The sequence below is a fragment of the Gadus morhua genome, chromosome 20 (genome assembly GCF_902167405.1).
Source record: "Gadus morhua chromosome 20, gadMor3.0, whole genome shotgun sequence".
NCBI classification, from domain to species: domain Eukaryota; kingdom Metazoa; phylum Chordata; class Actinopteri; order Gadiformes; family Gadidae; genus Gadus; species Gadus morhua.
In genome coordinates, this window is record NC_044067.1 from 21,223,051 (window position 1) to 21,246,573 (window position 23,523).

The 23,523-nt window shown below is 44.5% G+C and overlaps 2 protein-coding genes across 3 annotated transcripts; one reads left to right on the top strand and one right to left on the bottom strand.

The window, feature by feature from the left end:
- Nucleotides 1–363: 363 nt before the first annotated feature.
- si:dkey-251i10.3 (Utp14 domain-containing protein) lies at nucleotides 364–3,350 on the bottom strand. Its single transcript, XM_030343887.1, has one exon. The coding sequence runs from the start codon at nucleotides 3,267–3,269 to the stop codon at nucleotides 759–761; it is 2,511 nt and encodes an 836-aa protein (XP_030199747.1). The 5' UTR covers nucleotides 3,270–3,350; the 3' UTR covers nucleotides 364–758.
- A 719-nt stretch (nucleotides 3,351–4,069) lies between these two features.
- ccdc93 (CCC complex scaffolding subunit CCDC93) lies at nucleotides 4,070–23,523 on the top strand. 2 transcript variants are annotated; one of them, XM_030343760.1, is made up of 24 exons: nucleotides 4,070–4,201; nucleotides 4,702–4,815; nucleotides 5,074–5,168; nucleotides 5,423–5,534; nucleotides 8,448–8,546; nucleotides 8,651–8,707; nucleotides 8,917–9,017; nucleotides 13,336–13,353; nucleotides 13,705–13,741; nucleotides 13,836–13,934; nucleotides 15,019–15,069; nucleotides 15,242–15,328; nucleotides 15,796–15,912; nucleotides 16,429–16,491; nucleotides 18,183–18,256; nucleotides 18,659–18,740; nucleotides 19,066–19,140; nucleotides 19,314–19,385; nucleotides 20,615–20,723; nucleotides 20,856–20,938; nucleotides 21,161–21,198; nucleotides 21,296–21,380; nucleotides 22,835–22,948; nucleotides 23,120–23,523. In XM_030343760.1, exons 1-24 carry the CDS (start codon nucleotides 4,082–4,084, stop codon nucleotides 23,174–23,176), a joined length of 1,959 nt encoding a protein of 652 aa, XP_030199620.1. In that variant the 5' UTR covers nucleotides 4,070–4,081; the 3' UTR covers nucleotides 23,177–23,523. The 2 variants fall into 2 exon arrangements, with proteins under 2 accessions (XP_030199620.1, XP_030199621.1); XM_030343761.1 differs by lacking the exon at nucleotides 13,336–13,353.

A 23,523-nucleotide genomic window follows, 5' to 3' on the forward strand; every position in this document is an offset into this window, starting at 1 on the left:
CAAAGCAGGAGCCGCACAATAGCGCCCCTGGTGGTTAAATAAAACGTTTCTCCAAACACCTGGATGAACCCTTGACCTTATTTGTTGCATGTATATTATGTAAAATTCAAAATGGCTACATTTGTATGAAAGACGTTTACATAAATTACTGGAACAGTTTATGTATCACTGCTCACTATTCTAAATGCATTATTTCCCCTATTTTTACCCCTCTGCATACCCCTGAACCCTCTGCAGGTGTCATTAAGCCAACACATAACCACTTCAACTGTGTATTAAATTATTGGATTCTGTTACCATATATAGTGTTAACTTTGCTTTGAAAAAATATACAGTTCCACGTTACAATTTTCTCCTAAAATATTAATAATTCAGCAATATGTGGATTTAATAATAGGTGTACATTACATGAAAAACAGATCACTGTACTTAAACTCCAGCAAGGAATTTATTAAGAATGTGTTCACCTTACTTGAGAATTTTATTTGTATCAATTACACAAACTGTATAACTATAAACTGAAGAATTGCAATACCGTCGTTACATTAACAATATCAACACGCATCAAGGATTGAAATCACCCGAAGTGGATATAGACTATAAAATATTACCCCATGAACCTTGTTGAGTGTACAATCTAGAAGTTGAGATAAATGAATAATTGTATTCTTCCATCTGCGCATATTAAAGAAACACTCTGGAACTCTGACCTTCAGAATAAGAAACATGGCTAAACTAACAAAGGGCCAGAAAAAAGCTTAATTCTTAGTCTTTTTATGGCGTTTCTGCGATCGTTTCCTCTGAGGTGCTTTTCTCTTCTTCGGCTCTCCGGCGGTCCCCTCCTCCTCCTGCTTCCTGCTGTGCTTCAGCAGGTCGTCCCGGCTCATTGGCTGGATGATGGCGCCCACCTTGGTGACGATCTTGGGCATGGTGATCTTCTTGACCGCCTGCCTGGTGTTCCAGGTGGCCCCGACGGGGGCGCGCATGGTGACCTCGAACTGCTCCGGGAGCAGGAAGGGGTGCGGCAGCGCGCCAACCTGGTGCATGCTGACTGAGCTGTCCCGCTTCTCCGAGATGATCACGCTGGCCAGGCCGCCGTCCTTCCTGGGGGGCGGCGGTGCTGTCTTTAGCCGGAACCTCCGGCGCTTCTTTTTTGAGGGCTGGAGCCCCTGGCCCCCCCACTCCCCCCAGCCGGGCAGGGTCAGGTCCACCACCTTGGGTCTCCCAGCTTCCTCCTCTCGCCGCTTGTCCTTCAGAAAGTCAGAGATGACGTCGTCCCCAGCGAAGGCCTCCTTGATGACGTCTCTCTGCTCCTCCTGACCGTGGGCGGCTCCCTCCGCGCCCTCCACGGCCGTCGGGGCCAGTGGGACGTTGATGACCGTGGCCTCCTTGGTGAGGACCTCGGCGAGGTCTATTCCTCGCTTCCTCTTCCTCTTCTTGTCCGCACCCTTGCTCTCCAGAGGGGCCGGCTGAGGCGCCTCAGCGTTGGGCTCAGCCGGATCTGCTTGTTCTTCCTGGTCCAGAAGATCCATGTCTTCCAGGCTCTTGATTCTGAACATGGCCTGCTGCAGCTGAGCGCACTCGGGTTCACTCACCTCAGCCACCATGGCTGAAGCTTCCGCTTCCATGCGGCTGTCCTTGAGTTCCTGGAACAGGTTTGTGAATTTTGACAGCTCCTCCTCCTCCTCCTCGTCATCATCAGCTATATCAGCATCAGCAGCATCATGCGATGCTACAGCCTTCTCAGCTCCAGCCTTGTTCTCCTCCGTCATCACCTCCATGTCTTGGTTCTTCGCTGCTTCGTTCTCCGCCTCTTGCTCCTGCCGCTGCTTGCGCCTCTCTGCAAACCCTCTGAGTAGCCCTTCCTCCTCCGTCTCCTCCGGGCCTTCCTCCTCATCCTCAGATATGAGGACAGCGGCTGCGGTCTCCGGCACACTGGGCTCTGTGAGGTCGACCGGGTCCTTGGAGAGCTGGCCTCTCATCCAGGGGTTGGCGGGGTCCTGGCCCGGCTCCACCTCGTTGACGAAGTCAGGCAGCATGTCTGGCTCCGACGTCTCCCCGTCGTCCTCTCCCTCCTCGTCGCTGAGCGTGGTGGCCAGCTTCTGGGTCAGGTCCTTGTTGACCTCCAGCTGCTGCTGCATGGCCTTGCGGGCCCCGTCGTCGTACTTGGCCATGATGGCCTTAGACTTGGCCCACTTGCCGCTGTTCTGGTGCTTGAGGGACATCCTCTCCTTCATCCTGCCAAGCTCCAGCTTCTGCAGCTCCTCCAGGGCGCTCACGGGGTCAGACTTCAACATCTCGTCAAACTTTTTGACAAATTCTTTACGTTTGGCTTTGTTTTGCACCTTGTGGTACTTCTTGCTCTTGATGCTCCGCTCCCGCCGGGCCTTGGCCTCATAATATGACTGCAGCGCTCTGGCCTTCTGCAGCTCAGCACGCCGGATCTTGGCGTCCTCGAGGCTCATGGCTTTGAGGGATTCCTCCTCTATGGGGGTCAGCACGGGGTCGTTGATAGGCTGCTTGTTGACGGACAGCAGGCGGAAGATTTCCTGCTCAAGTGGGGTTCTGGCTTTCCATCCACACACGACCTGCTCTAAGGGTTTGGGACCCGGGGCTTCCTGGTTCAGCGGGAACACCAGCTGTTCTGCCTTTAGGTTCTGTTTTACAATGCTCTGCCAACGAGATACCTCCTCGGAAGATTTCTGAAAGGCGACGTTTCTCTGAATTCTTTCCGTCTCCGGCTTGGTCAGAGGGGAATCTACCGTTTTTTCTTCAAGTTTAAGTTTCTTTAAGTGTGATTTTGTCTGGGCAGAGACCGCCGGAGTTTTTGCAATGGTCTGAATCAGGTCGGACAAGTTGATTTTCTCCCCCTCGCCTTTTGCATCGACAGAGAACTCAGAGATCTGAATAGTTGCTTCAGATCTCTCTGCAAGTCTTCTCTTCTTCTTACCTCCCAGTGCGCTGATGGCTTCCAGCAACTTTTGATGCTTTCTGTCATCATCGCTACCGCCTTCGTCTTCACTTGGGATGATCTCTTCTCCTTCGTTGAGCAATTCATCCTCGTCGACATTATCCAAGTCAAGTTTTTCTATCGGAGATTTTTTGGTAGTCTTTAGGGTGCCTTTGAGTTTTCCAACAGTTTTCCTTTTCCTTTCTCTTCTTTTAGCAGATGAACTTTTTTCCGGGGTCTTCTCAGTACCTGTGTTTTTGTTGAGTGTCTTCTTGGTACCTTTCGTACTCACTTTATTCTTCTTCAATATCTTAGCCATGTTGAATCCACCATAGAGGCTCCAACGCCAGCAACATGTACACACGTGTGCCGGCAATCGATCCGTTGTCGTGAACTCTGCCCCACTTCCAGCCAGACTGTCGCAAAAATCCTTCTGCTGCCGGCAGTGTTGCCAGATTGGGTAGGAAATCTGGCAAAATCTGGCAACACTGGTTGCCGGTGTTTGAGCGACGTCCTCTGTACAGATCTTAATATGTCCATTGTACAGATATATTAACCCCATTACTCCCATCAAATATAACCAGGTGTTTATGATTGTGTTTGGGTCATTTGTATTCGCAGAAAGCAATGGCAATATATTTTCAAAAAAATATTAAAACGTGTCCAAAACGAGTTTTTCTTGCATTTCGTGGTTGTCTAGCATTTTGTGTTTGGAGCTTTTGTCTTGGTTGTTGTTTTGTCAGTAATAATTTGTTCATGTTTTTTTCTTATTGTATCACCCTCTTCCACCACCGTCCTGTGGTGCAATAATAACCCTTTAGGTTTTTTCTTGTCATAAAGAGTAGATATTATATCTATCATTAATTAATCATAGAAGAAAAAGAAATATATTTAAAAAAATGTATAAAATATTTAAAAAGAGAGATAATTGCTTTTCAAAGCGATATTTTTCAAAAGCGATATATAATCGCTTTTTATTTAATTAGTGATTTATTAATCATTTCATTTTTCCGTCGGTGCATATCAAACCAACACTATCTACAGCCATGGACATATTATATAATGTCCATGCTGTATGTCTACAGCTTGGACCTAGTTCTACAGATGATAATGTGAACATGTGCCTGTCACATGCTCAGGTCATGTGACCCTCTGCATCCATCCAACATGGCGGCCACGTCTGTTTTCCAGAGAGCGAGAACAGGCTCTAAAATAGGAGTTCAGTACGACCAGGAAGGCAACCTCATTCAGGTAAACAACCTATGAGACTATATTATTTGTGTAATATTGTAGCGATTTTAGGGGGATGAGTTTGAATGGTACTGCTGTGTAAACGCTCCAAGTCAACAGACAGGGACCTCGCTGACAACACACCAGGGGATAATATAGTTGTCAATCAGGACTTCATATTTAGGATTGTTGGGGCGTCAGTAGCTCAGGAGATATAGCAGGCTGGCTGGTAACCCGCAGGTGGCTGGTTCGATCGCAGGCTCCTCCTAGCTGAGTGTCGAGGTGTCCCTGAACAGGACCCTGAAGAGCTGTTTGTAGCCCTGCGCGGTTGACACCGCCATCGGGGTGTGATGGGTGAATGAATGGCTGTACGATTAGGATAAAAGCGTCTGCAAAAACCCCTAAATGTAAAATGTAATGTAAAATGAATTGGCAGTATTTTCCCTGCCACTGACAGCTGGGTGACAGGGCTGGGTGACAGGGTTGACTGTTTCCTGCTTGTATCTGTCCATGTCGTGCAGGTGGAGACCAGAGAGGACGAAGAGCAGAATATCAAGTTGTCTGAGATCCTTGAGCTCCTGTTGGCAGCTGGATACTTCAGGGCCCGTATTAAGGGCCTTTCCCCGTTTGACAAGGTAGGATTATGTTGTTAACACTCAGCGTGTCATGTCCAAGAGCAGGAGACGCATTAGCTACTATGTACATACAACTGACCATCAGTCCTCAAAGAAATAATTCTCTGGAGCAAAGTCTTAAGTTTCAAGCAACCTTACAACACTATGGGGTTCTAGGCCTGCCTATTGCACCTTCAACAGAATTTGATTTATTTATATTACGCTAACCTCTTCACTTGAATCCATGGCATTAAACTTACTAAATATTTTGATTATCAGGTGGTTGGAGGGATGACCTGGTGTATCACAACATGTAACTTTGATATCGACGTAGATCTACTGTTCCAGGAGAACTCCACCATTGGCCAGAAAATGTGAGTGTTTCTCTGTATTTATGAAACAGTGTGGTGGAGAAACAAAGCTTACGTCTTCACACATAAGACGGGTTACATGTGCTTGATTAATATCTAATCAGATATGCATCAGATGATCTGGGTTCAAACCACATGTCCACACGGTCTACTTGTAGGCAGCCTTGAGCATGATATCTATGCCCTACATGCTCATTAAAGACTCAATATCTTAATCTCTCTCTTTCGGTTCTCTATCACTCAACGTCTGTCTGAAGTGCTCTCACAGAGAACATAGTTTCTGTTCTGCCCAAGATGAAGTGTCCACACCGACTGGAGCCCCATCAAATCCAGGGCTTGGATTTCATCCACATTTTCCCAGTGATTCAGGTACGGGCATGTGAGCATATTACCGTAATAAAAGCATAACAATTAAATACACTCACGTGAATATTGTAATTCAATAATATAGATTAAATAAAAGATGACGGCTTTGTAATGGAACAAAAAACTGATAATGTTGAAAAATTATTTCTGCTGAGGAAAAGGTTACAATACACTATTGCCGCTTTTCCACCGCACATGTAGCTCGACTCGACTCGACTCGACACGACTCGACACGGTAGCAGCACGGGTCGTTTTCCACCGCAAATAGTACCTCCTGGACGTGGGCGAGGTCGGCTGCGCGAAAGGGCCGTGACGTATTTTTGTACGGGACGCAAACAACACCTACACAACCCACGCATGGACAGAACCCACATAACAACAATGGAGGACATCGATAACATTACTATTATTAGCTGGCATGTTGAAGAAGTGGAATATGTTGGCTGCGGCGCTGCTATGGCTGTTACCAGCATGGTTGCCATGTCGCTCTCGTGACTTCGTCACACTCTCTGGCCAATCAGTGGCCGGCCGTCTGCCGACGTCACCTTTTAGCATCGGCTCAGCCGCTTGGAACCTAGAGCGAGGCGATACTAGAAAAAGCAGCCACTTCAGGTACCAGATACCATGTTTTCGCGGTGGAAACGCAAAAAATGCGAGCTGAGTCGAGTCGTGTCGAGCTGGTACCATGCAGTGGAAAAGCGGCATATGATAGCCGCTTCCATTGCCTTGCAGAGAACAGCAGCTTAGCTGCTCTTCCTCTAAGGTGACTACTAATCGCTTTTAAAAGATTTTCAATGTGTTCTGAATAGTTTTGTATTAAAAACAAGCACCAGTTACAACCAGCAAGATTTCAGTTTCTCTACAAACACACATAATTTGGAATTATTTTCAATGCTGTGATCATTCAGCTAGTTGTAACTATATTATCAGAGGCTTCTGGCTGGGTCACAAGATAGCTGAAAAGCGAATGCCAACCCGGCAAACTCCCCTTCTCGACTCACACAGTGATGAATTTCGTCATCTGGGCAGACAGGCAACAGCAGTTTACAGATGTCGTGGATTATTCCTTGAAGTTCAGATGATTTTATAAATTTAAAGTAAAAATCCTGAGATCCATCTAACTTAAATTTGAGTCTCTGTAGGTCTGTTTTTAGATTTTTTGAACAACTTTTTATCCATTCAACTTGCCTGTGGTGTTGCCTCCTTTGGCTGAAACAACCTAAATTAGATGTTTCCTGTAACTGTGTCAGTCTCTGACATTGGGCTTTGACTTGGCCATTTTAGAACTCTCAACCTCTCTCTTTTGGTCCATTTCCTGGTGGAGTTCCTGGAATGTTTTTAGTTCATTGTATTGTTGCATGCTCCACATGCAAATCCAAATTCAAATGACAGATCATGAAACTCGCATGTCCCTCAAGCCCCCTCTGGTACTATACAGAATTCATGGTTCTATCATGTTGAGCACACCAAGCACAAAACGGGGCTGAAAGTGGCGTACGTGACTTTCCACGCCAAGGTTGTGATCTATAAAAACTGACTTGACGGGAGAATGTGTGCAGCCCTAAGCAAACTCTGACCCATGCCTATGCATGGTTTGGAGGAAAAGGAGAATCGGCGACACAGACGCTGTGGTGGGGAACTAAAGTCAGACTGAAGAAATGTAGAGTGGGAAGAACGATTATGTTTTATGATCGCCCTTCATAAGTTTAATTTTCAACCCACATCATGCGTTAAATCTATGTAATCAGAATAAGTTAAGTCAACTGCGTTATTTCTAAGTATAACTCCAGAAACATCTCCTTAGAATCGAAATCAAAATCAAAATTCTCTATATTTAATCCCGTCACTCCATTCTGTTGACTGACGGCGCGACTGCATGGAATAAAGCATCCGTCCAACATGTGTCAATAACATAATATTTTATGTGACACTGCACATAATCAATTGTCAATTAAATCCCAAGTGTGGAAAACCAAGCCACATACTCCTCATCACAATCCGTTCCTCTTGATGCTTTTCATGAAAAATCAGGCATTAAAAAGGGGTTATGTTCAAGAACATTTTACGTGGGTGATTAAACTGATTATCCAAGGTGTTCTCGGTAAGTCTTATTACCGTAACCCTATAAATACAGCGGTGAGCCCCGTGCGTAATGCTCCACCATGGCACTGCTGGAGGACCATGCAAATGGCAGGATTCGGAGGGAGAGGGTCTTCAGGGACCATAATGATTTATTGGTGCATAAAAGATTTTCTGAGACTTCTTTAAGCATCTTGCGTTCTGCTCTTGAACTTTCTAAGCGGCCTGACCCGGGCATGTTGACAGTTGATTTGAATGTCTTCCACTTGTAAATTATTTACTGAACAGTGGAATGGCTGATTTCTTATTGCTTGGAGATGTTTTAAAAACCTTTCCCAGACTTGTATGCATCTATGACCTTCTTTCTGAAGGCCTCAGAAAGCTTTTTGGATCTCACCATAGTGATACAATCAAGGGCAAACCTGACTAAATGGCTCCTCCAAAGTCATCTCTAACAATGTTCTAACTATTTGCACTAGAGTGGTGCATTTGATGCTCATACAAGGCCGTTATAAGTAGCAATACACCTTGTGGTGACTATTTCCTCACACGAAATTGCATTGCTATTAATAACATCATTCAAATAATTAAAATATATTTTTTCTCTGTTTTATTTATATAGTTACAACCATATGTTAATAATATCAAAAAGGGGGTGTCCTAACTTATTCATATGACAAGACAATATGCCATGCTCTCTTTTATTTTGTGTTGTATCTTTGTATTTAATGCAAATAGATAAGGTGTATACCAATGTTAAAGTATTTTTATTTGTGTGATAATGAGTTATGAATGAGTTGTGATCTACTGGTCAGCCATCTTGTTTCCTTGTGGCAGTGGTTAGTGAAGAGAGCTATAGAGACCAGGGAGGAGATGGGGGACTCCATCCGAGCCTATTCCATAGCTCAGTTCCACAAGACCCACAGCTACCCAGAGGTAACCACCTATTAGAGGAGATCATCTAGTCACCCAACTCATCATCAACTCTATCTCTATCTCACTCTGCCGGTCTGTCTGTGTGTCCTCCCCTTTCTCTGTAGGATGAAGACTTTCTCCAGAAGAAGGGCAGAGCAGTGAAAGCTGTCCTTGACATTTCAGTGAGTTGTGGAGCTCTTTGATAAAAAACATTTTGTATATTATATATATACTGTATATATATATGATATATATTTCCTGTTTACTCTTTGCAACATTTCACATGTAATGATATAATTTGTCATCAATATTTTGATAAGAAAAAATAACGGACAACCTCTGATTGGCTAATAACTGGTTCCTCTATCTGATGTGTGTGTGTGGGGAACAGGAAGTGTACAAACCAAGGAGGAAGTACAAGAGACAAGTGGAGGCTGGAGAGCTGCTGGATGAGGAGTCGCGCGTTCACTCCACCCTGCTGGAATACGGCCGGTGAGAGTGTGTGTGTGTGTGTGTGTGTGTGTGTGTGTGTGTGTGTGTGTGTGTGTGTGTGTGTGTGTGTGTGTGTGTGTGTGTGTGTGTGTGTGTGTGTGTGTGTGTGTGTGTGTGTGTGTGTGTGTGTGTGTGTGTGTGGCCCCATATCTTCTGGCTCTCTCATTCTCTCCCATCTGCTCTCATTCAACCTCCCGATTAGTTGGTTCCATATCATTTCCTGTCTTCACATCACTAAGCAAGGTCCCTTTTAGCTTTACATACCCTTCCTCAGCTGAGAGCCATCTTAAATATTCCTCATATTTTCCCACATCAATCAAGCTCATTATTCTGTGACATACAACTGTGAAGTCACATGCTCCCATGCGCCTGTATGTCAAAGTCAGGCGTGTTGAAGGTTTTTGAGATCAATGGATACACACATAGAGTTCAGATTGCTGCTCCCTGTCGTGGTAATTTCTCTGTCAGATACTGCGTCTAAGACAGATGAGATATTTAGATGCAAAAAGCGCACAATACTTGCAGGCGATTGCTGGTCATATATATTTGTATTAAAAGTACGAACAAAGATACTTCACAACATGCATCAACAAACAACATAACAGGCATACAATACAATAATCTGAGACCTCAGATGGGAGTTCGCCCTGCGTCTCACTTCATTCTCTAAAGGTTCGCAAGGAGAAGTCCACTGAGTGGCTAAAGTCAGGAGTTCTTATACACTTAGATCGGATCCTTGTGGGCAGCTGTCCCCCAATAAACCAAAAGCCTTTGTTAACGTCGTTAAGGTGGTTGAGCCCGTTCCTTATCACCGTTTGCTTCTCTGCGCTCCCCAGGGGGTCAAGGAAAACAGGTCCAAATCAAACTACAGACAACACGGGAACGGAATGTGAAACCAGATTACATCACACGAAACGGAAAGATTTACATTTTAGACGACCCTGCAGAATAACAGGGTGGCTAGACCATACACGGAATAGTATGCAAAACCTAGGTTCATAAAGAAAAACATAACATGTCGATTTTCCATCACACTCCCCCCTTTGATTATTTATAATCACAAAATCATGCAACCCTTAAAGGGACACTGTGTAATATTTTAAGTCATTTATTACCTCAAATCAACGTATTCATTCATGCATAAGTCCTCATTGGTTTAAAATTATCTCTGCAAAAAATCTCACTTATCCTCCTGAGCGAAGAATAATTAATATGTAGTTACATAGGAACGGTAAGCTTCATGGAGGCTTCCATTTTCTTCCGGTCTATGAACTGCCGAGAGGGACAAAAAGCACTACGTGGTACAGGAAATGCAAACCCGTTTTCACTCTGAGCCAGTGTGAATGATGACTGAAATAATTCACTATCTTGCTCGAGGAATAGTTACTCATACATCATTAGCTTACACTAATGATTCAATGCAGTTTGAAATTGGTTTGAAATAACGAACCTCATCATCACTCGATTGACTCGATGAGGTAGTATTGGATGTCATGGCACAGCTTCTTGGCACATACTGCCCACCGTAGTTTTTGAACAAGCGAGCACTATTAGTTTGAATGCAATATACAATTGTACCACTAGATGGGAGTCATTTTTACACAGTGTCCCTTTAAGATTAAAAATGATCACTTAATCACAACATGCATATTTTCACAATCTATTATGCCCGACCATGGCCTCAGTATTAATAACACACAGTATAGCCCATAATGGAAACGGTATACTTCTTCTCTTTCCCATTGTCCTTCATGATGTCTCTGAGGGACCTACATGGGGTTTGTTTTATTTTTTCTGAGTAATTATTTCCTTTGGTTTGCTTTGGTAACCCAATGTTGTTGTTGTGGGCTCCCCATCCCCCCTCTTGACACATGGACTTTCCCATTTGTCAATTTAACATAATAGGGGAAAGCCCAGGCCTTTTATTTTAACGATTTGTGCCTTGTAATGAATTCTACCGCTGTCTTACATTTGGATTCTGTCTAGCACATTTCTTTAACCTTCAACTTTTCTACTTGTCTATGCTTCTTCAAACCACCATTCCTAATAACTTTCAAACCTTTCAGATGTACTTCTTAGAAACTATCACACAATCTATACTCAGTCCTAGTTACACATTAGATCTCGTCTCTTGTAATATGCGTGAATGCTGTGTCTAGTGTGATACTTTCCGTACACTGCTCTTCTCTCCATCCGCCTGGACACGCCTCCACCTCTCTCTCTGCTTCCTGCCTCTCATCCGCCTCACGGGCTGTCCTATGAAGTGCCTGTCCCCACGTCTCTCCCGTCTCTGGGACCCTCTTTTGTCTCTTTGTTCAGGCCACTTCCTTGTGGCTACACTGGCACCATGGAGGCCACCGCTCTGGTGCTGTTGGTCCTGCTGGACTGTCTCTTTGTGTCGTCCAGCAGAACGACCCGTATCTCTTCAGGTGGGCCTCCCTCCTCTACAACGTCTGATGTAGAGGAGTCATGACGTGGGGTATTTGCACTGGATTGGGCCACTGGTTGGGCTGAAAGCAGGAGGAGGAGGAGCGTTGTCCAGGTCCGGATCTATTTGAACAAAACTAGATGCAGATGGGTTATCTTTCTCCCCACCCCTTTCCCTATCTTGTCTTGTCTTACGTTCTCATCTATCTGTTCGTTAATTCACCTTCTTGCCATATGGCCATAAAACATTAACAAAATATCATAATATAAAAAAATCAGCATTTTCAATATTAGGCAACACACTTCTGTTGTCCCCGTCACGTTATCAGTCGGCGCCGGTCAGTCGGGGTCATGCCATGGCTGTGTGATATGGTTGACCATTAAACTGGTTGTGTTATGTAATAATAGAGTATCCACTGTAGAGCTGGGACGATTAGTCGACGTAGTCGACGTAATCGACTTCAAAAATTCGTCGACATGAATAATTTGCGTCGACCCCCCCCCCCCCCCCCCCCCCCCCGCCACTCTCACTCCAGTCGTGGCGGTAAATATGCACCAGAACGCTAGTCGCCAATCGTTTAAATTCATAACAATGGCGGCGGCAAGCAGTAGCGGGAGCACAGAGGCTGGTGGTATAAAACTCGGCCAAAAGCCGAGCTCCGAGGGTTTGTTTATCAGCGTTGTTATGGTGACCGGTCTTGAGTGTTCCAACGGTTTAATTAGGTATCTAATAAGCTGTCTGATCACTGCCTCTTCCGTGGTCATTACAATATTATGAATAGACTTTGTCGGGTTCGGATTTTATACTCTGGTGAAAAGAAAACTTTTGTCATGTTATGTAGTTCTAGTCTAGCTGTTGACTGTCGAAATTCCACGATCTAGCAACCAGTTCTAAGTAGTAAGAGAACTTTTGTCATGTTATGTAGGTAGTTCTAGTCTAGCTGTTGGCTATATTTGGTATATTCCTCCTGATTGACTTATTTTGTTCATTTGTTAGATACTACATATGGCATCAAAATGCGCTATTTTGCAGTTTGCACAATTTAAGTGCCGTGTTTGCACAATGTTATTGCACAAAAAAGTGGCATGTTTAATAAATGTTGATATTTTAACAACAAATGTTTTGTTATCCATATTGTGTGAAAAGTTACATTGATGAAGTAATGTGAAGTAATCGGTAACTGAAAAAATAATCGTTAGATTAATGGTAAAACTAATCGTTAGATTAGTCAACTAATCGAAAAAATAATCGCTAGAATAATCGTTTGAAAAATAATCGTTTGGGACAGCTCTAATCCACTGTCTACATAGCCCTTCGTTTAAAATGACCATATATAATTTTTTTTTAAATATTTTTTTAGCAATGTTCTTCTCCCTTGGAGGACGAAGTAAGTCATATTATATATTGAAATATTGTCCCTCAGGATCATGCGGGTCTGGTATCCTACCCCCCCCCCCCCCCCCCCCCCCCGCCCAATTTAGCCCATGTCATGTTGGGTTTTTGCAAGGGACACATGTGGGGCTGAGCCTGGGATTCTATAGAATCACTTCACTTCTTTATACAGTTGACATGCAAAACTTCTCATTCCAAAGCAACAATTGGCAACATAGCTGCATTACAATCGTCTTTGAACCACAGTTCCTCGACCTCCGCTAATTGTCCATCATAAGACATTCTGGCAGTACAATGCAAATTATCTGTGGGCATGTATTGTATTTATCTGTCCCTCTCGAGACTCTCATGGTCACCCTGATATCATTGTGCATGTATTGTATTTATCTGTCCCTCTCGTGACTCTCATGGTCGCCCTGATATCATTGTGCCCACTTTCCTACCTTACCTTCATGCCAGCTTCTCACCTCAATCTCTCCTTCTCCACTTCTGTGATAGAATATCAGAGAACCTGCTGTAAGTATCTGCCTGACCAGTTGATTTGGACACTTTATTTTGGGAATGTGATCTTTGTGAGGAGCATGACCATGACAGCCGTGGGCTGAGTGACGTTCTGCCACTGGTTGAGAATTCACATCTAAGCTGTTGCACTGCACGGACTGTTAAGCTCAGTTTTACTGAAGCCACTTCCCAAGAGACGTTTAAAGGTGTTAAAGGTGTTTTTGTTTCCTGTGGTGTGTTGCTGTAGGTGGTGTAGCATGTTGTTTTTTGTATGTCTTGGAACATAAAACTGTTGCTTGTCGATTTTTCTTGTCAGTCTTATTTTAACGCTTCCTTTCTAAATTGCACTGTTTCCTCTTTCCTCAGACGATATGGCTTCAGCAAGCATTCCAAACAAGACAAAGTAAGTATTGAGAAAACATGACGCAGGCTTAAAGTTTTCTGTCGGCCTCCACTGCCATTTACTGGACATTTCTCCCCTGTGTCCCCACCTACAGGCTGAAGACCGGAAGGCCTCATTGGCTGCCGGTACACAGGCCACGCCCCCTGGCATGACAGAGACATCAGAGGAGGAGGAACTGGAGGCAGCAGAGGAGGTGAAGGGCTTCATACAAGTCAAAGCAGTCGGTCCCAGGAGTGATCCCAGGCACAGCACAGAACAGGGATGCCAGAAATCCACCACAGCAGTAGCCTGGCTATTGCCAGACCAAGCTCAATTGTAGATTGCACGTTGGTCTGGGGAGGCTGCTGTAATTTTCTTCAGCACAAGAGGCGTGATCAACAGGTCTAGTTCAAATGACTGTACGCATTTGGCTGTTTGCTGTCGCTTCCCTGTCGTCATTGTGTTGAACCAGCTAATAGCGAGCCAGGGGGGAAAGCCAGCTTGGTGATTGGCTCCCGCAAAAGTGTATCGGAACCAGAAAGAAATGTATTGCTCCTCTCCTTCAAATCACCAGCAGAATGGCCTAGGGCTACCCAGTCTACCACAGCAGGGCTATGTGCCGATACGTTTCACTTTCAATAACTGAGAACCTTGTTGTACGCGCTGGAAACTCTGCCTTTTTGGGCCAGCTACTAGACCTAAATAGCTTCACAACAGCAATACATGACCTTTGAATGTTTATGATGTATCCTGTGCCCAAGACCTACTTATCAACATAATATACAATGTATTTGTACAATTTCAGAAACATTTCTGCAAAACGCTGTTTGATTACAATGTCTTTGTAATCGTTTATGAAGTGCTTGACGAGTACTCGTTTACTCAACTAGATGTTTGCACCCCTAGAACAGAACAACAGCAGCAAGGCACCAGACCGTTGAGTCTCAGGAACATCAACAATACAGATAACAGGAGAACACACAACAACACCAGTGGCAGGAAACCAGCCAGTAAAATCTGTTACTTAACCCAGTTGTCTTAAAAAGTCCCTGAATGTAAGGGTTCTATTCAATACAATTAGATAAATTAGACATTATACCAACGTAACAGAAATAAAGAATAACGAATATAAAGAATGCATAAAGTACAATGAAAAATGATATGCAATGTAAGAAGCCTTGGTTAGTACTTACACAAAAACCTGTTACTTAAACCCCACCATTAGAAAAACGTTTACATTTAGAATAATAAAGTCAAAACTTGAGAATGTTTAATCTTTATTTTTTTTAAACCATCAGCTTCGCATCAAAACTTTGATGACCAACATGGCTGCCATGGCGACCGGGGAGGTAAGTCTTATTGTGTTGACTTTGGTCTGCTTGAATACATTGTGCTATATAAGTAAAGGTTTCTGCTCTTCAGGAATATTTAGAGTGAGATGTGTACATCTAGAGTGAGCTCTTTAGGGAGACAAACGTGTGTATTGACAGTGAGGTGTGTGTTTGTCGTTTGTTATTTCAGGGGACGTTGACTGCGAGTGCTGTGGGTCAGATCGTAGGACTGCAGTCAGAGGAAATCAAACAGATCGCTTCCGAGTACGCAGAGAAGGTACGATGGATAACACGATCTGCTGCTCACTACTTCTAGAAGTAAATGTGCACTCTGGGGAAAGCATGTCCACTTGTGTTGGTTTCTTGTGTTTGTGAGTGTAGTGGCTAAGGCTTTCCCATTCCCAAAGGTGGTAATTAGTCATAATCGTAATCTATGCCATTTTATCACGGTAATTGAAATAAGTCCCCATATAGGGTAAAGGGGGTAAAACCTGATGTTTTTGCCATTCATCCCATACTGCTACACTGTTTTTGGCGCAACTCGATGACAACATCCCTCATTATAACGCCCATACACAACAACAAAAAGAGGTTCACAAAGTTGGAGTGGGTCATAACCATGGGGATAACACGCCCCCTCTTTTACCGTTAACCCAAAACACATTTTACACTTTGACATGTATTGTGCCGTCAGTTTGAATAATAGTATGACCAAAGCGTGTTTTGGTCGTCGTCCGCCTGCAGCAGTCAGGGCTGTCGTCGGAGGAGCGCTCGGAGCGCTTCGGCCCGCTGCAGCAGCACCGCAGGCTGCTGGCCTCCCTCAACAAACAGATCCAGCAGAAGACCAAGCAGCTGGAGGAGGTCGGTGCCCACTGAAGCCTCCTTCCTCCAGCACACACCGCATGGAGTCCATGTTAAACTAACAGGCTGAAGAGCCAGGCCGCTAAAAACAGGGGGAGGTGGTGGGGGGGTAGAGTTCCTGGTTGAGGAGGTAACACTGTACAATAAGGGTACATTTATTAACCACTAATTAACATGGTAACATGACTATTGCAGTAATTAGCATTAATAAGCAAACATTTAATTAACAGCTAACTAACAGTACAGAATTGATTTACCATTGGTGTTCATTTTAACTAAGGTAATAGTGTTCATGTTATTAAAGTTATTCATTTGTACATTATTGAATAGGGTTAGGATTGGGGTTTATATGCAGGAAGACGGAGGTACGTGCTGGCATATATAGTAGTATATCATTTATACAAGTTGATTTTATTGATAACATTAATGAAATCACTGTCGTTCAGCATTGACCACAGTCATGTCCAGGTCATTTTAAGCTACGAGTTAAGCATTGGATCTGTGTGTGTTTTCCAGCTTCAAGCTAAACATGACGAGCTGCAGGAAGGCGGGGAAGAGGCCAAGACCAAACTGGCAGAGGTAAGACTCCCTGGATCAGACCCTGAGGCCACAGAACCTGGAGGTGGTCCAGATATCAGGGTGTTCTGTGTGTGTTTGAGGCAGACCCAGGTTCTATGGTGTGTAGTGAGTTGTGTGTTGTGTTTGAGTCAGACCCAGTTTCTATGGTTGTGTGTGTAGCGAGTTGTGTGTTGTGTTTGAGTCAGACCCAGTTTCTATGGTTGTGTGTGTAGCGAGTTGTGTGTTGTGTTTGAGTCAGACCCAGGTTCTGTGTGTAGTGAGTTGTGTTTTGTGTTTGAGTCAGACCCAGGTTCTGTGTGTAGTGTCTTGTGTTTGAGTCAGACCTAGGTTCTGTGTTTAGTGAGTTATGTGTTGTGTTTGAGGGCGCACTCACACTAGGCAAAGTTGCCCTGTACTGTACTCAAGTACAATTCCCTGTCTCCACAGAGACAATGCAGCGATATCATCATGAGCAGATCTAACTGGAGAGAAAGTGAAACCCGCGAGCTGCTGATCATGTGAGAGAAGGTCATGCAGTCGTATTAAACAAAGACGGCGGTGCGATCTACGTGAGAGACGCAGAAGAACTGTCCTTACTAGGCTTTTGTCTGGATAAAAAACAAGTGGTCAGCAAAATAAAGAATATGTTGGCGTTTTTGACCTTGTAAATAGTTAATCGCGTTTGTAGCCCACACTCAGACATGAACTTATACTTGCATGCCTTCATTCATAAAAAAATAAAAACATTCGGGAGTATGCAAATTATTCTTTAGAGGTCGAGACTCTGTGCGCAGCCCCCCCCTTTCCAGTGAATCAAGAAAGCCCGCGCCGTGACGAACGGGGGATTTTTGATCAAACACTCAACTTCGCTATCGCACCAACGTCAACCCGCTCGTGAACCACTTGCCGCCATGTTTATTGTTTAATGGGGTAGAGCGGTCGCATGGACTATACGTCATCAAGCTCAGGTTGAGTATCCGTGCATGTGCGCGTGTCGTCTCATTAGCCTCTGTACCGTGGCCTGAGCACACCTCTCCGAAGTGTACTCAGGCCACGGAATTGAACAGTACTTGAGTACGGATGGTGTGCTCACACTAGCCCAACGATCTGGACTTTAGGGGGCAAACGTACTTGAGTATGGTACAGATGGCCTAGTGTGAGTGCGCCCTGAGTCAGACCCAGGTTCTATGGTTGTGTTTGTAATGAGTTGTGTGTTGTGTTTGAGTCAGTCCTAGGTTCTATGGTTGTGTGTGTGTGTAGTGTGTTGTGTTTGAGTCAGCCCCAGGTTCTGTGTGTAGTGAGTTGTGTGTTGTGTTTGAGTCAGTCCCAGGTTCTGTGTGTTGTGTGTTGGGTTTGAGTCAGACCCAGGTTCTGTGTGTAGTGCGTTATGTGTTGTGTTTGAGTCAGCCCCAGGTTCTGTGTGTCGTGAGTTGTTTGTTGTGTTTGAGTCAGACCCAGGTTCTGTGTGTAGTGTGTTGTGTTTGAGTCAGCCCCAGGTTCTGTGTGTAGTGAGTTGTTTGTTGTGTTTGAGTCAGACCCAGGTTCTGTGTGTAGTGCGTTGTGTGTTGTGTTTGAGTCAGCCCCAGGTTCTGTGTGTAGTGAGTTGTGTGTTGTGTTTGAGTCAGACCCAGGTTCTGTGTGTAGTGCGTTGTGTGTTGTGTTTGAGTCAGCCCCAGGTTCTGTGTGTAGTGAGTTGTGTGTTGTGTGTCCAGGCCACAGAGCACACAGAGCGTCTGGACAGCGAGCTGCAGGCGCTGCAGCAGCTGGAGGGTCAGGCGGACAGCAGGTAGGCCCGGTCTCCTGGTTCCTTATCCACACTGGACCATCCCACCGTGGGGATCCAATACCTCCCAGACTTGGGTGTAGTATATTATCCATTCATCTAGACGTCTATGTTTTCCACTTCTCAAAAAATAAAAGATATGTATTCGTCCTCATTGATATCCACCATCCATCTACAAGTAGACGATCAAACATAAATATCTAGAGGAAGAAAAAGTCATAACTTATTTTGTTTGTTTTATTGTATATATAGATATAATATATCTATACTGTATCTATATCAAACAAGAATTGACGACACTGTCAATAGTGATCCTTGATGTTTCCCCAGAGAGGACTGGTCCTTTTGTCACTGGTGTGTGTGTGTGATGAACCCTGATAAGGTTCTTCTTCTGCTCATGCCCAGCCTGCTGGACCAGCTCAGGGCCCTGGTGTCGATGAACGAGCGCCTGAAGAACCAGGAACACGAGTTCCGCACACACTGCAGAGTGAGTGCCTGACGTGCACGTATACACACGTGAGCACATACACAAATGTGCACGTACACACACACGGCACAAACTCTACATCCCATGACGTGTCCACTGCTTGATGCCGTTCAAAAAGCTTGCGGAGTCAGAAGTATCTGACGGAGGGGCTGATCGCCAATGATTTATGTTTCTACCTTTATTATGAGATTTATATATATATATATATATATATATATATATATATATATATATATATATATATATATATATATATATATATATATATATATATACACACATTTTATTTTAATACTAATTAGTTTTACTGTTTGATTTTGTTCAGGAGGAAATGTCTCGCCTGCAGCAGAACATTGAGGACCTGAAGCTGGCGTCAGGAGAGGACACGGAAGAGAAGATGGTGACCTCATTCCCTGGGACACGATAGATCAACATTTAACTAAGATACACATCTATATTATAAACTGTCTTGAGCCTCGTTTGGGATGGTTTAGATTTGAGTTTAGACCAGCAGACTGGTCTATTTAAAACTCAGTGGAAGGTTGTGTATAATCTCTCTTTCTCTTCCTGTAGGAGAGGAACCAGCTGATTGATAAACAGTATAACTTAGACCGCGAGAAGCTGCAGAAGATCAGACTACTGATGGTAATCCAACCAGAGCCTTGTATTCTTTGTTCTTTCAGTGTTTCATCACCAAAATACTAATAATATCTTACAAAAAGGACAACGTCCCTCCTCTTTATAGACAATAGACAATTATTCAGTTAACATCATGTTGACTTCACAGCGAAAGCTGGAGGCAAAACACAGCAACCATTGGAGGCAAATAGGAATAGTGCTTTACACCAAATGTCCAGGCTATATCCACCTGCTTTGTTTGTAGGTAAGGCTCTGTGACTAAGATTTGTTTTGGTCACATTATGTCCACAGATTGGGGTACTAGGAGGAACAGGTGATTGATCTTGCAACTCTCTTAGGGAATAAGTTAAGAGGGTTATTGTTTGACTCGAGATAAGCCCATAGATAATTTACCAATTATTCAAGGATTCAAGGAGTTTATTTGTCATTGTAATACACAACTAAATACAGTTTGGCACTTTCTAGCAGCAGTTAGTGTTTAAATGTCTAAATTACACAAAAGACACAATAAGCCAATGACAAATAAGACTGACACAAAGACAGAGACCAAATGACAGAAATGGTTAAAAATTATATATATATGGTGATATGTAGATAAAAAATTATCCCTGTACATATTGTGCCCATCAAGTCCAATCTGTTATATATGTGTAGAGGGGCGGGCGGGGTTGCGGGTGTTGGAAGCTACTGCTCCTGGTGGAGAGTTGTCCTTAGTGCTTTGTTAGGGGGTTAGGGAGGGGCGTGGGGTTGGTAATTTGCTCTATTCAAAATAAGCTCTTATAAAATATAGAACTGACCGTATTTAGCATATCACGTTAGTTACATGATTTTCCAAAAGATTCTTCTGTTACTACTTTTGTAACAATCAGTACGAGAGGACTGTCTAAGGAAAGCAATCATGCTTTCAATTGTAAGTTTCATTGCTGGACACATTCAGATCAACGTAACATAACGTAAGCGTTGTTGTTTTCTATGCGCTTCTGCCTCCACCACAAGCCCCGCCCACAACATCACGTTATTGTTTACTAACAGTAAGGGGTCTCTAGAGTCCCTTTTCAAAAAGGCATCCTCCTAGGATTATCGCATATAAAAGGGAATTAAACAAGTCATGATATTTAAAACAGCCCATGTAGCCTGTTGACTACAGACATACCAGAGGAGGAAGGGCCCTAGCACTTCATACATCCACAGGAAGGGCGCTGATTCATCGCGTTGCCCTCCGCTGTTCCCTGCAGGCCCGGAGGAACCGGGAGATCGCCATCCTGCAGAGGAAGATGGATGAGGTGCCGAGCCGGGCGGAGCTGACGCAGTACCAGAAGAGGTTCATAGAGCTGTACAGCCAAGGTAGTCCTGCTGCTCTGAGCACACTTTAATTACGCCTGGAGGAAGGAAACTACACAAGCAGGAAAACTCACAGAACATGTAGAAAACCTTTTTGTTATTGTTGTTTTTGTTTTTATCTGGCTGCTCTGCTAGTCTCTGCAACCCATAAAGAGACAAAGCAGTTCTTCACGCTGTACAACACGCTGGATGACAAGAAGGTGTACCTGGAGAAGGAGGTGAGTGTGGTGAAGCCGAGGCAGACAGCAGTAACTAACATATCAGATATACGCCTCCTTTTACCCACCTCCTCATGTTTCCCTGTGGAACCCATCAATTTCATCAAACAACCTATAAGTCAAATCAACAACTTGTATGTTCAATATTCACAATCCATGAATTGATACAGACCTGGACCAGTTCTCCATATCCAAACTGCCTTACGTATTTGTTTTTTGCAGGTGAATCTGCTGAACTCAATTCATGACAACTTCCAGCAGTGAGTATTGTTTAGTCTTTACATCACACCATGGTGGTCCATTAAGAGCTATTTCAAATTCTGGGAGAATGAACCTTTTGGATGGGATCTGTTTCAGGGCCATGTCCTCCTCCAGCGCTAAGGAGCAGTTCCTCAGACAGATGGAGCAGATAGTGGAGGGAATCAAGCAGAACCGCATCAAGGTCTGTACCTTCTAGAACCCCCACCAGCCCAGATCAAGGTCTGTACCCGCTAGAGTACCCAGAGAGAACATCAGTGCCTCAGTGCCTAAGCGCTGCCCGCTGCAGCGGGCAGCGCTTAGGCACCACCGCCTTCTGCAGCAGGCAGCGGGCAACGCCAAGGTGGTCCCTCGGCAGCGGAAAGCGGGAGACAATCTCGGGCAACAATCCCTTTCTCCTCCATGTCTTGGTTCATGTACTTCAGGGAGTCAAAGCCCAAGTTCCTTTCCCTCGATACCTTCTCGACCATGGCTGAGAGAACCCCCACTACGAGCCTCGTTGTGGAAATACCAGAGACTAGAGTCTGACGTGTTATGGGCCATAACACCAACAGCAGAACGGTTATTCAAATAAAGAAGTGTAAGCCTACACTTGCATTACAGTCCTCGAGCTCTATATCTAAATAATATGATATAGCCTATGGGGCTTACATATCATATAATACATATGATCACAGGCAAAGGCTGTGTGCGCCTCCAGACGATATTATGAATCACAAACGACTGTGTCGGGTTCTCCGACGTCTCTGGTTCTTCCACTTCCACATCAATCTGAAGTAGACTGAGCCGCACGCTGCCGGCTGCCCGCTGCCGGGCGGTTGTGCTTCGTGGTGGCGGTGCCTCTCGGCAGCGGGCAGCTGGGCTCAACGATGGCTGAGATAACCCCCACTACAGTCTCATTGTGGTAATACGAGAGACGTCAGAGAACCAACGTGTTATGCGCCATAACACCAAAAGCTGAACGGTTATCTAATAACAAAGAAGTGTACAACACTTCTACGTGTTACAGTGTGTGTGTGTGTAATCACACACACACAGATGTGGAGCTCGCAAGGTCTTAGCTCATTGTCTCATTGGCGGGCCAAATTCTCTGGGCTGGCAAGGCAGAGAAAGGGGAGATAGCTTGGCCCCTTATGACGACATATGGGGCCACATTCCAAATCAGCGTGCTTGAGCTTCCATCTTTTCAAAGGCAAGCGGGATACCTAGTGCTCGTTTTACACCGAACGTAAGTTTTAGCCACTGGGGGACCTTAGGCAGGCAGGTTAGAAAACCTCATAAAGTGAGATTTTCATGCCATGGAACCATTAAAGAACTTCTGAGTATCCTCTGCAGTACTCCACTATACCCCTGGGGGTACGTGTACCCCCATTGTAGAACCACTGCTCTAAAGTACCCAAAAATAACCCCCAAATCAACCCAGATCAAGGACAACCTCGCAGCCATCTCCTTTTGATAACAAAGAAATCTGATTTCATGTTGGAATTTGGAATTTCTCTGATTCACCTACTGGAGAAGCGGTAGGCAGCTTGTAGGTTTGTGTTGAAGCAGGTTGAGCCCTGTGAGTGACCTGTGTTGTGTGTGTGTGTGTGTGTGGGTGTGTGTGTGTGTGTGTGTTGTGTGCACCATGTTCCTTAGATGGAGAAGAAGAAGCAGGAGAACAAGATGCGGCGCGACCAGCTGAACGATGACCACCTGGAGCTACTGGACAAACAAAGACTCTACTTCAAGACCGTCAAGGACTTCAAGGAGGTGAGCAGACTCACTGCAGAGGGGTTAGGGGTTCTGTGAAACCCTTTGTAACTCACTGTTATTAAGGGACATACAGATTGACTTGATTCACATCAACACCAAGAGGTAGTGGGACTGTACACATTGGCCTGCACTTGAAGTGAGCTGATGAACGTTGTCGCCTTTCCACAGGAGTGTCGCAAGAACGAGATGCTGTTGTCCAAGCTTAGAGCTACAGGAACCTCCTAGAGGCCTTGATCCTGGTCCAGGAGCCTCGTAGAAGTCCCTGGTACGCTGCTGTTCCCTGTAGACCTGTTCTTGATTCTACCGCCAACCCCGCGTTACATTCCACAGGATGTTCAGTAATTCAATTATTGCAAAGAAACCCAAACAAAGCGGTTTGAAGAAAAGCCAACAAGATTGAACATTTACTCAAATGCTGTTCACACACGCCATGAGCCAATTCAGAAAACATGGAGTTACAGTGTAGTTTATGTATGATTAAAACTCATGACTGTTATGATTCTGTTCCAAATATAAAAGCAAAATGTCAATAAAAAACATCTGCTTCTGTTGGCAGTAAACAAAATGTGTTA

Excerpts from the sequence above, each read along its gene's own strand:
- si:dkey-251i10.3 (XM_030343887.1), bottom strand. The coding sequence starts at position 3,269 with ATGGCTAAGATATTGAAGAAGAATAAAGTGAGTACGAAAGGTACCAAG.
- ccdc93 (XM_030343760.1), top strand. The coding sequence starts at position 4,082 with ATGCTCAGGTCATGTGACCCTCTGCATCCATCCAACATGGCGGCCACG. Across the intron at positions 8,708-8,916 it reads AAGCTGTCCTTGACATTTCA|GAAGTGTACAAACCAAGGAG; the intron begins GTGAGTTGTGGA and ends TGTGGGGAACAG. Across the intron at positions 19,141-19,313 it reads AGGACACGGAAGAGAAGATG|GAGAGGAACCAGCTGATTGA; the intron begins GTGACCTCATTC and ends CTCTTCCTGTAG.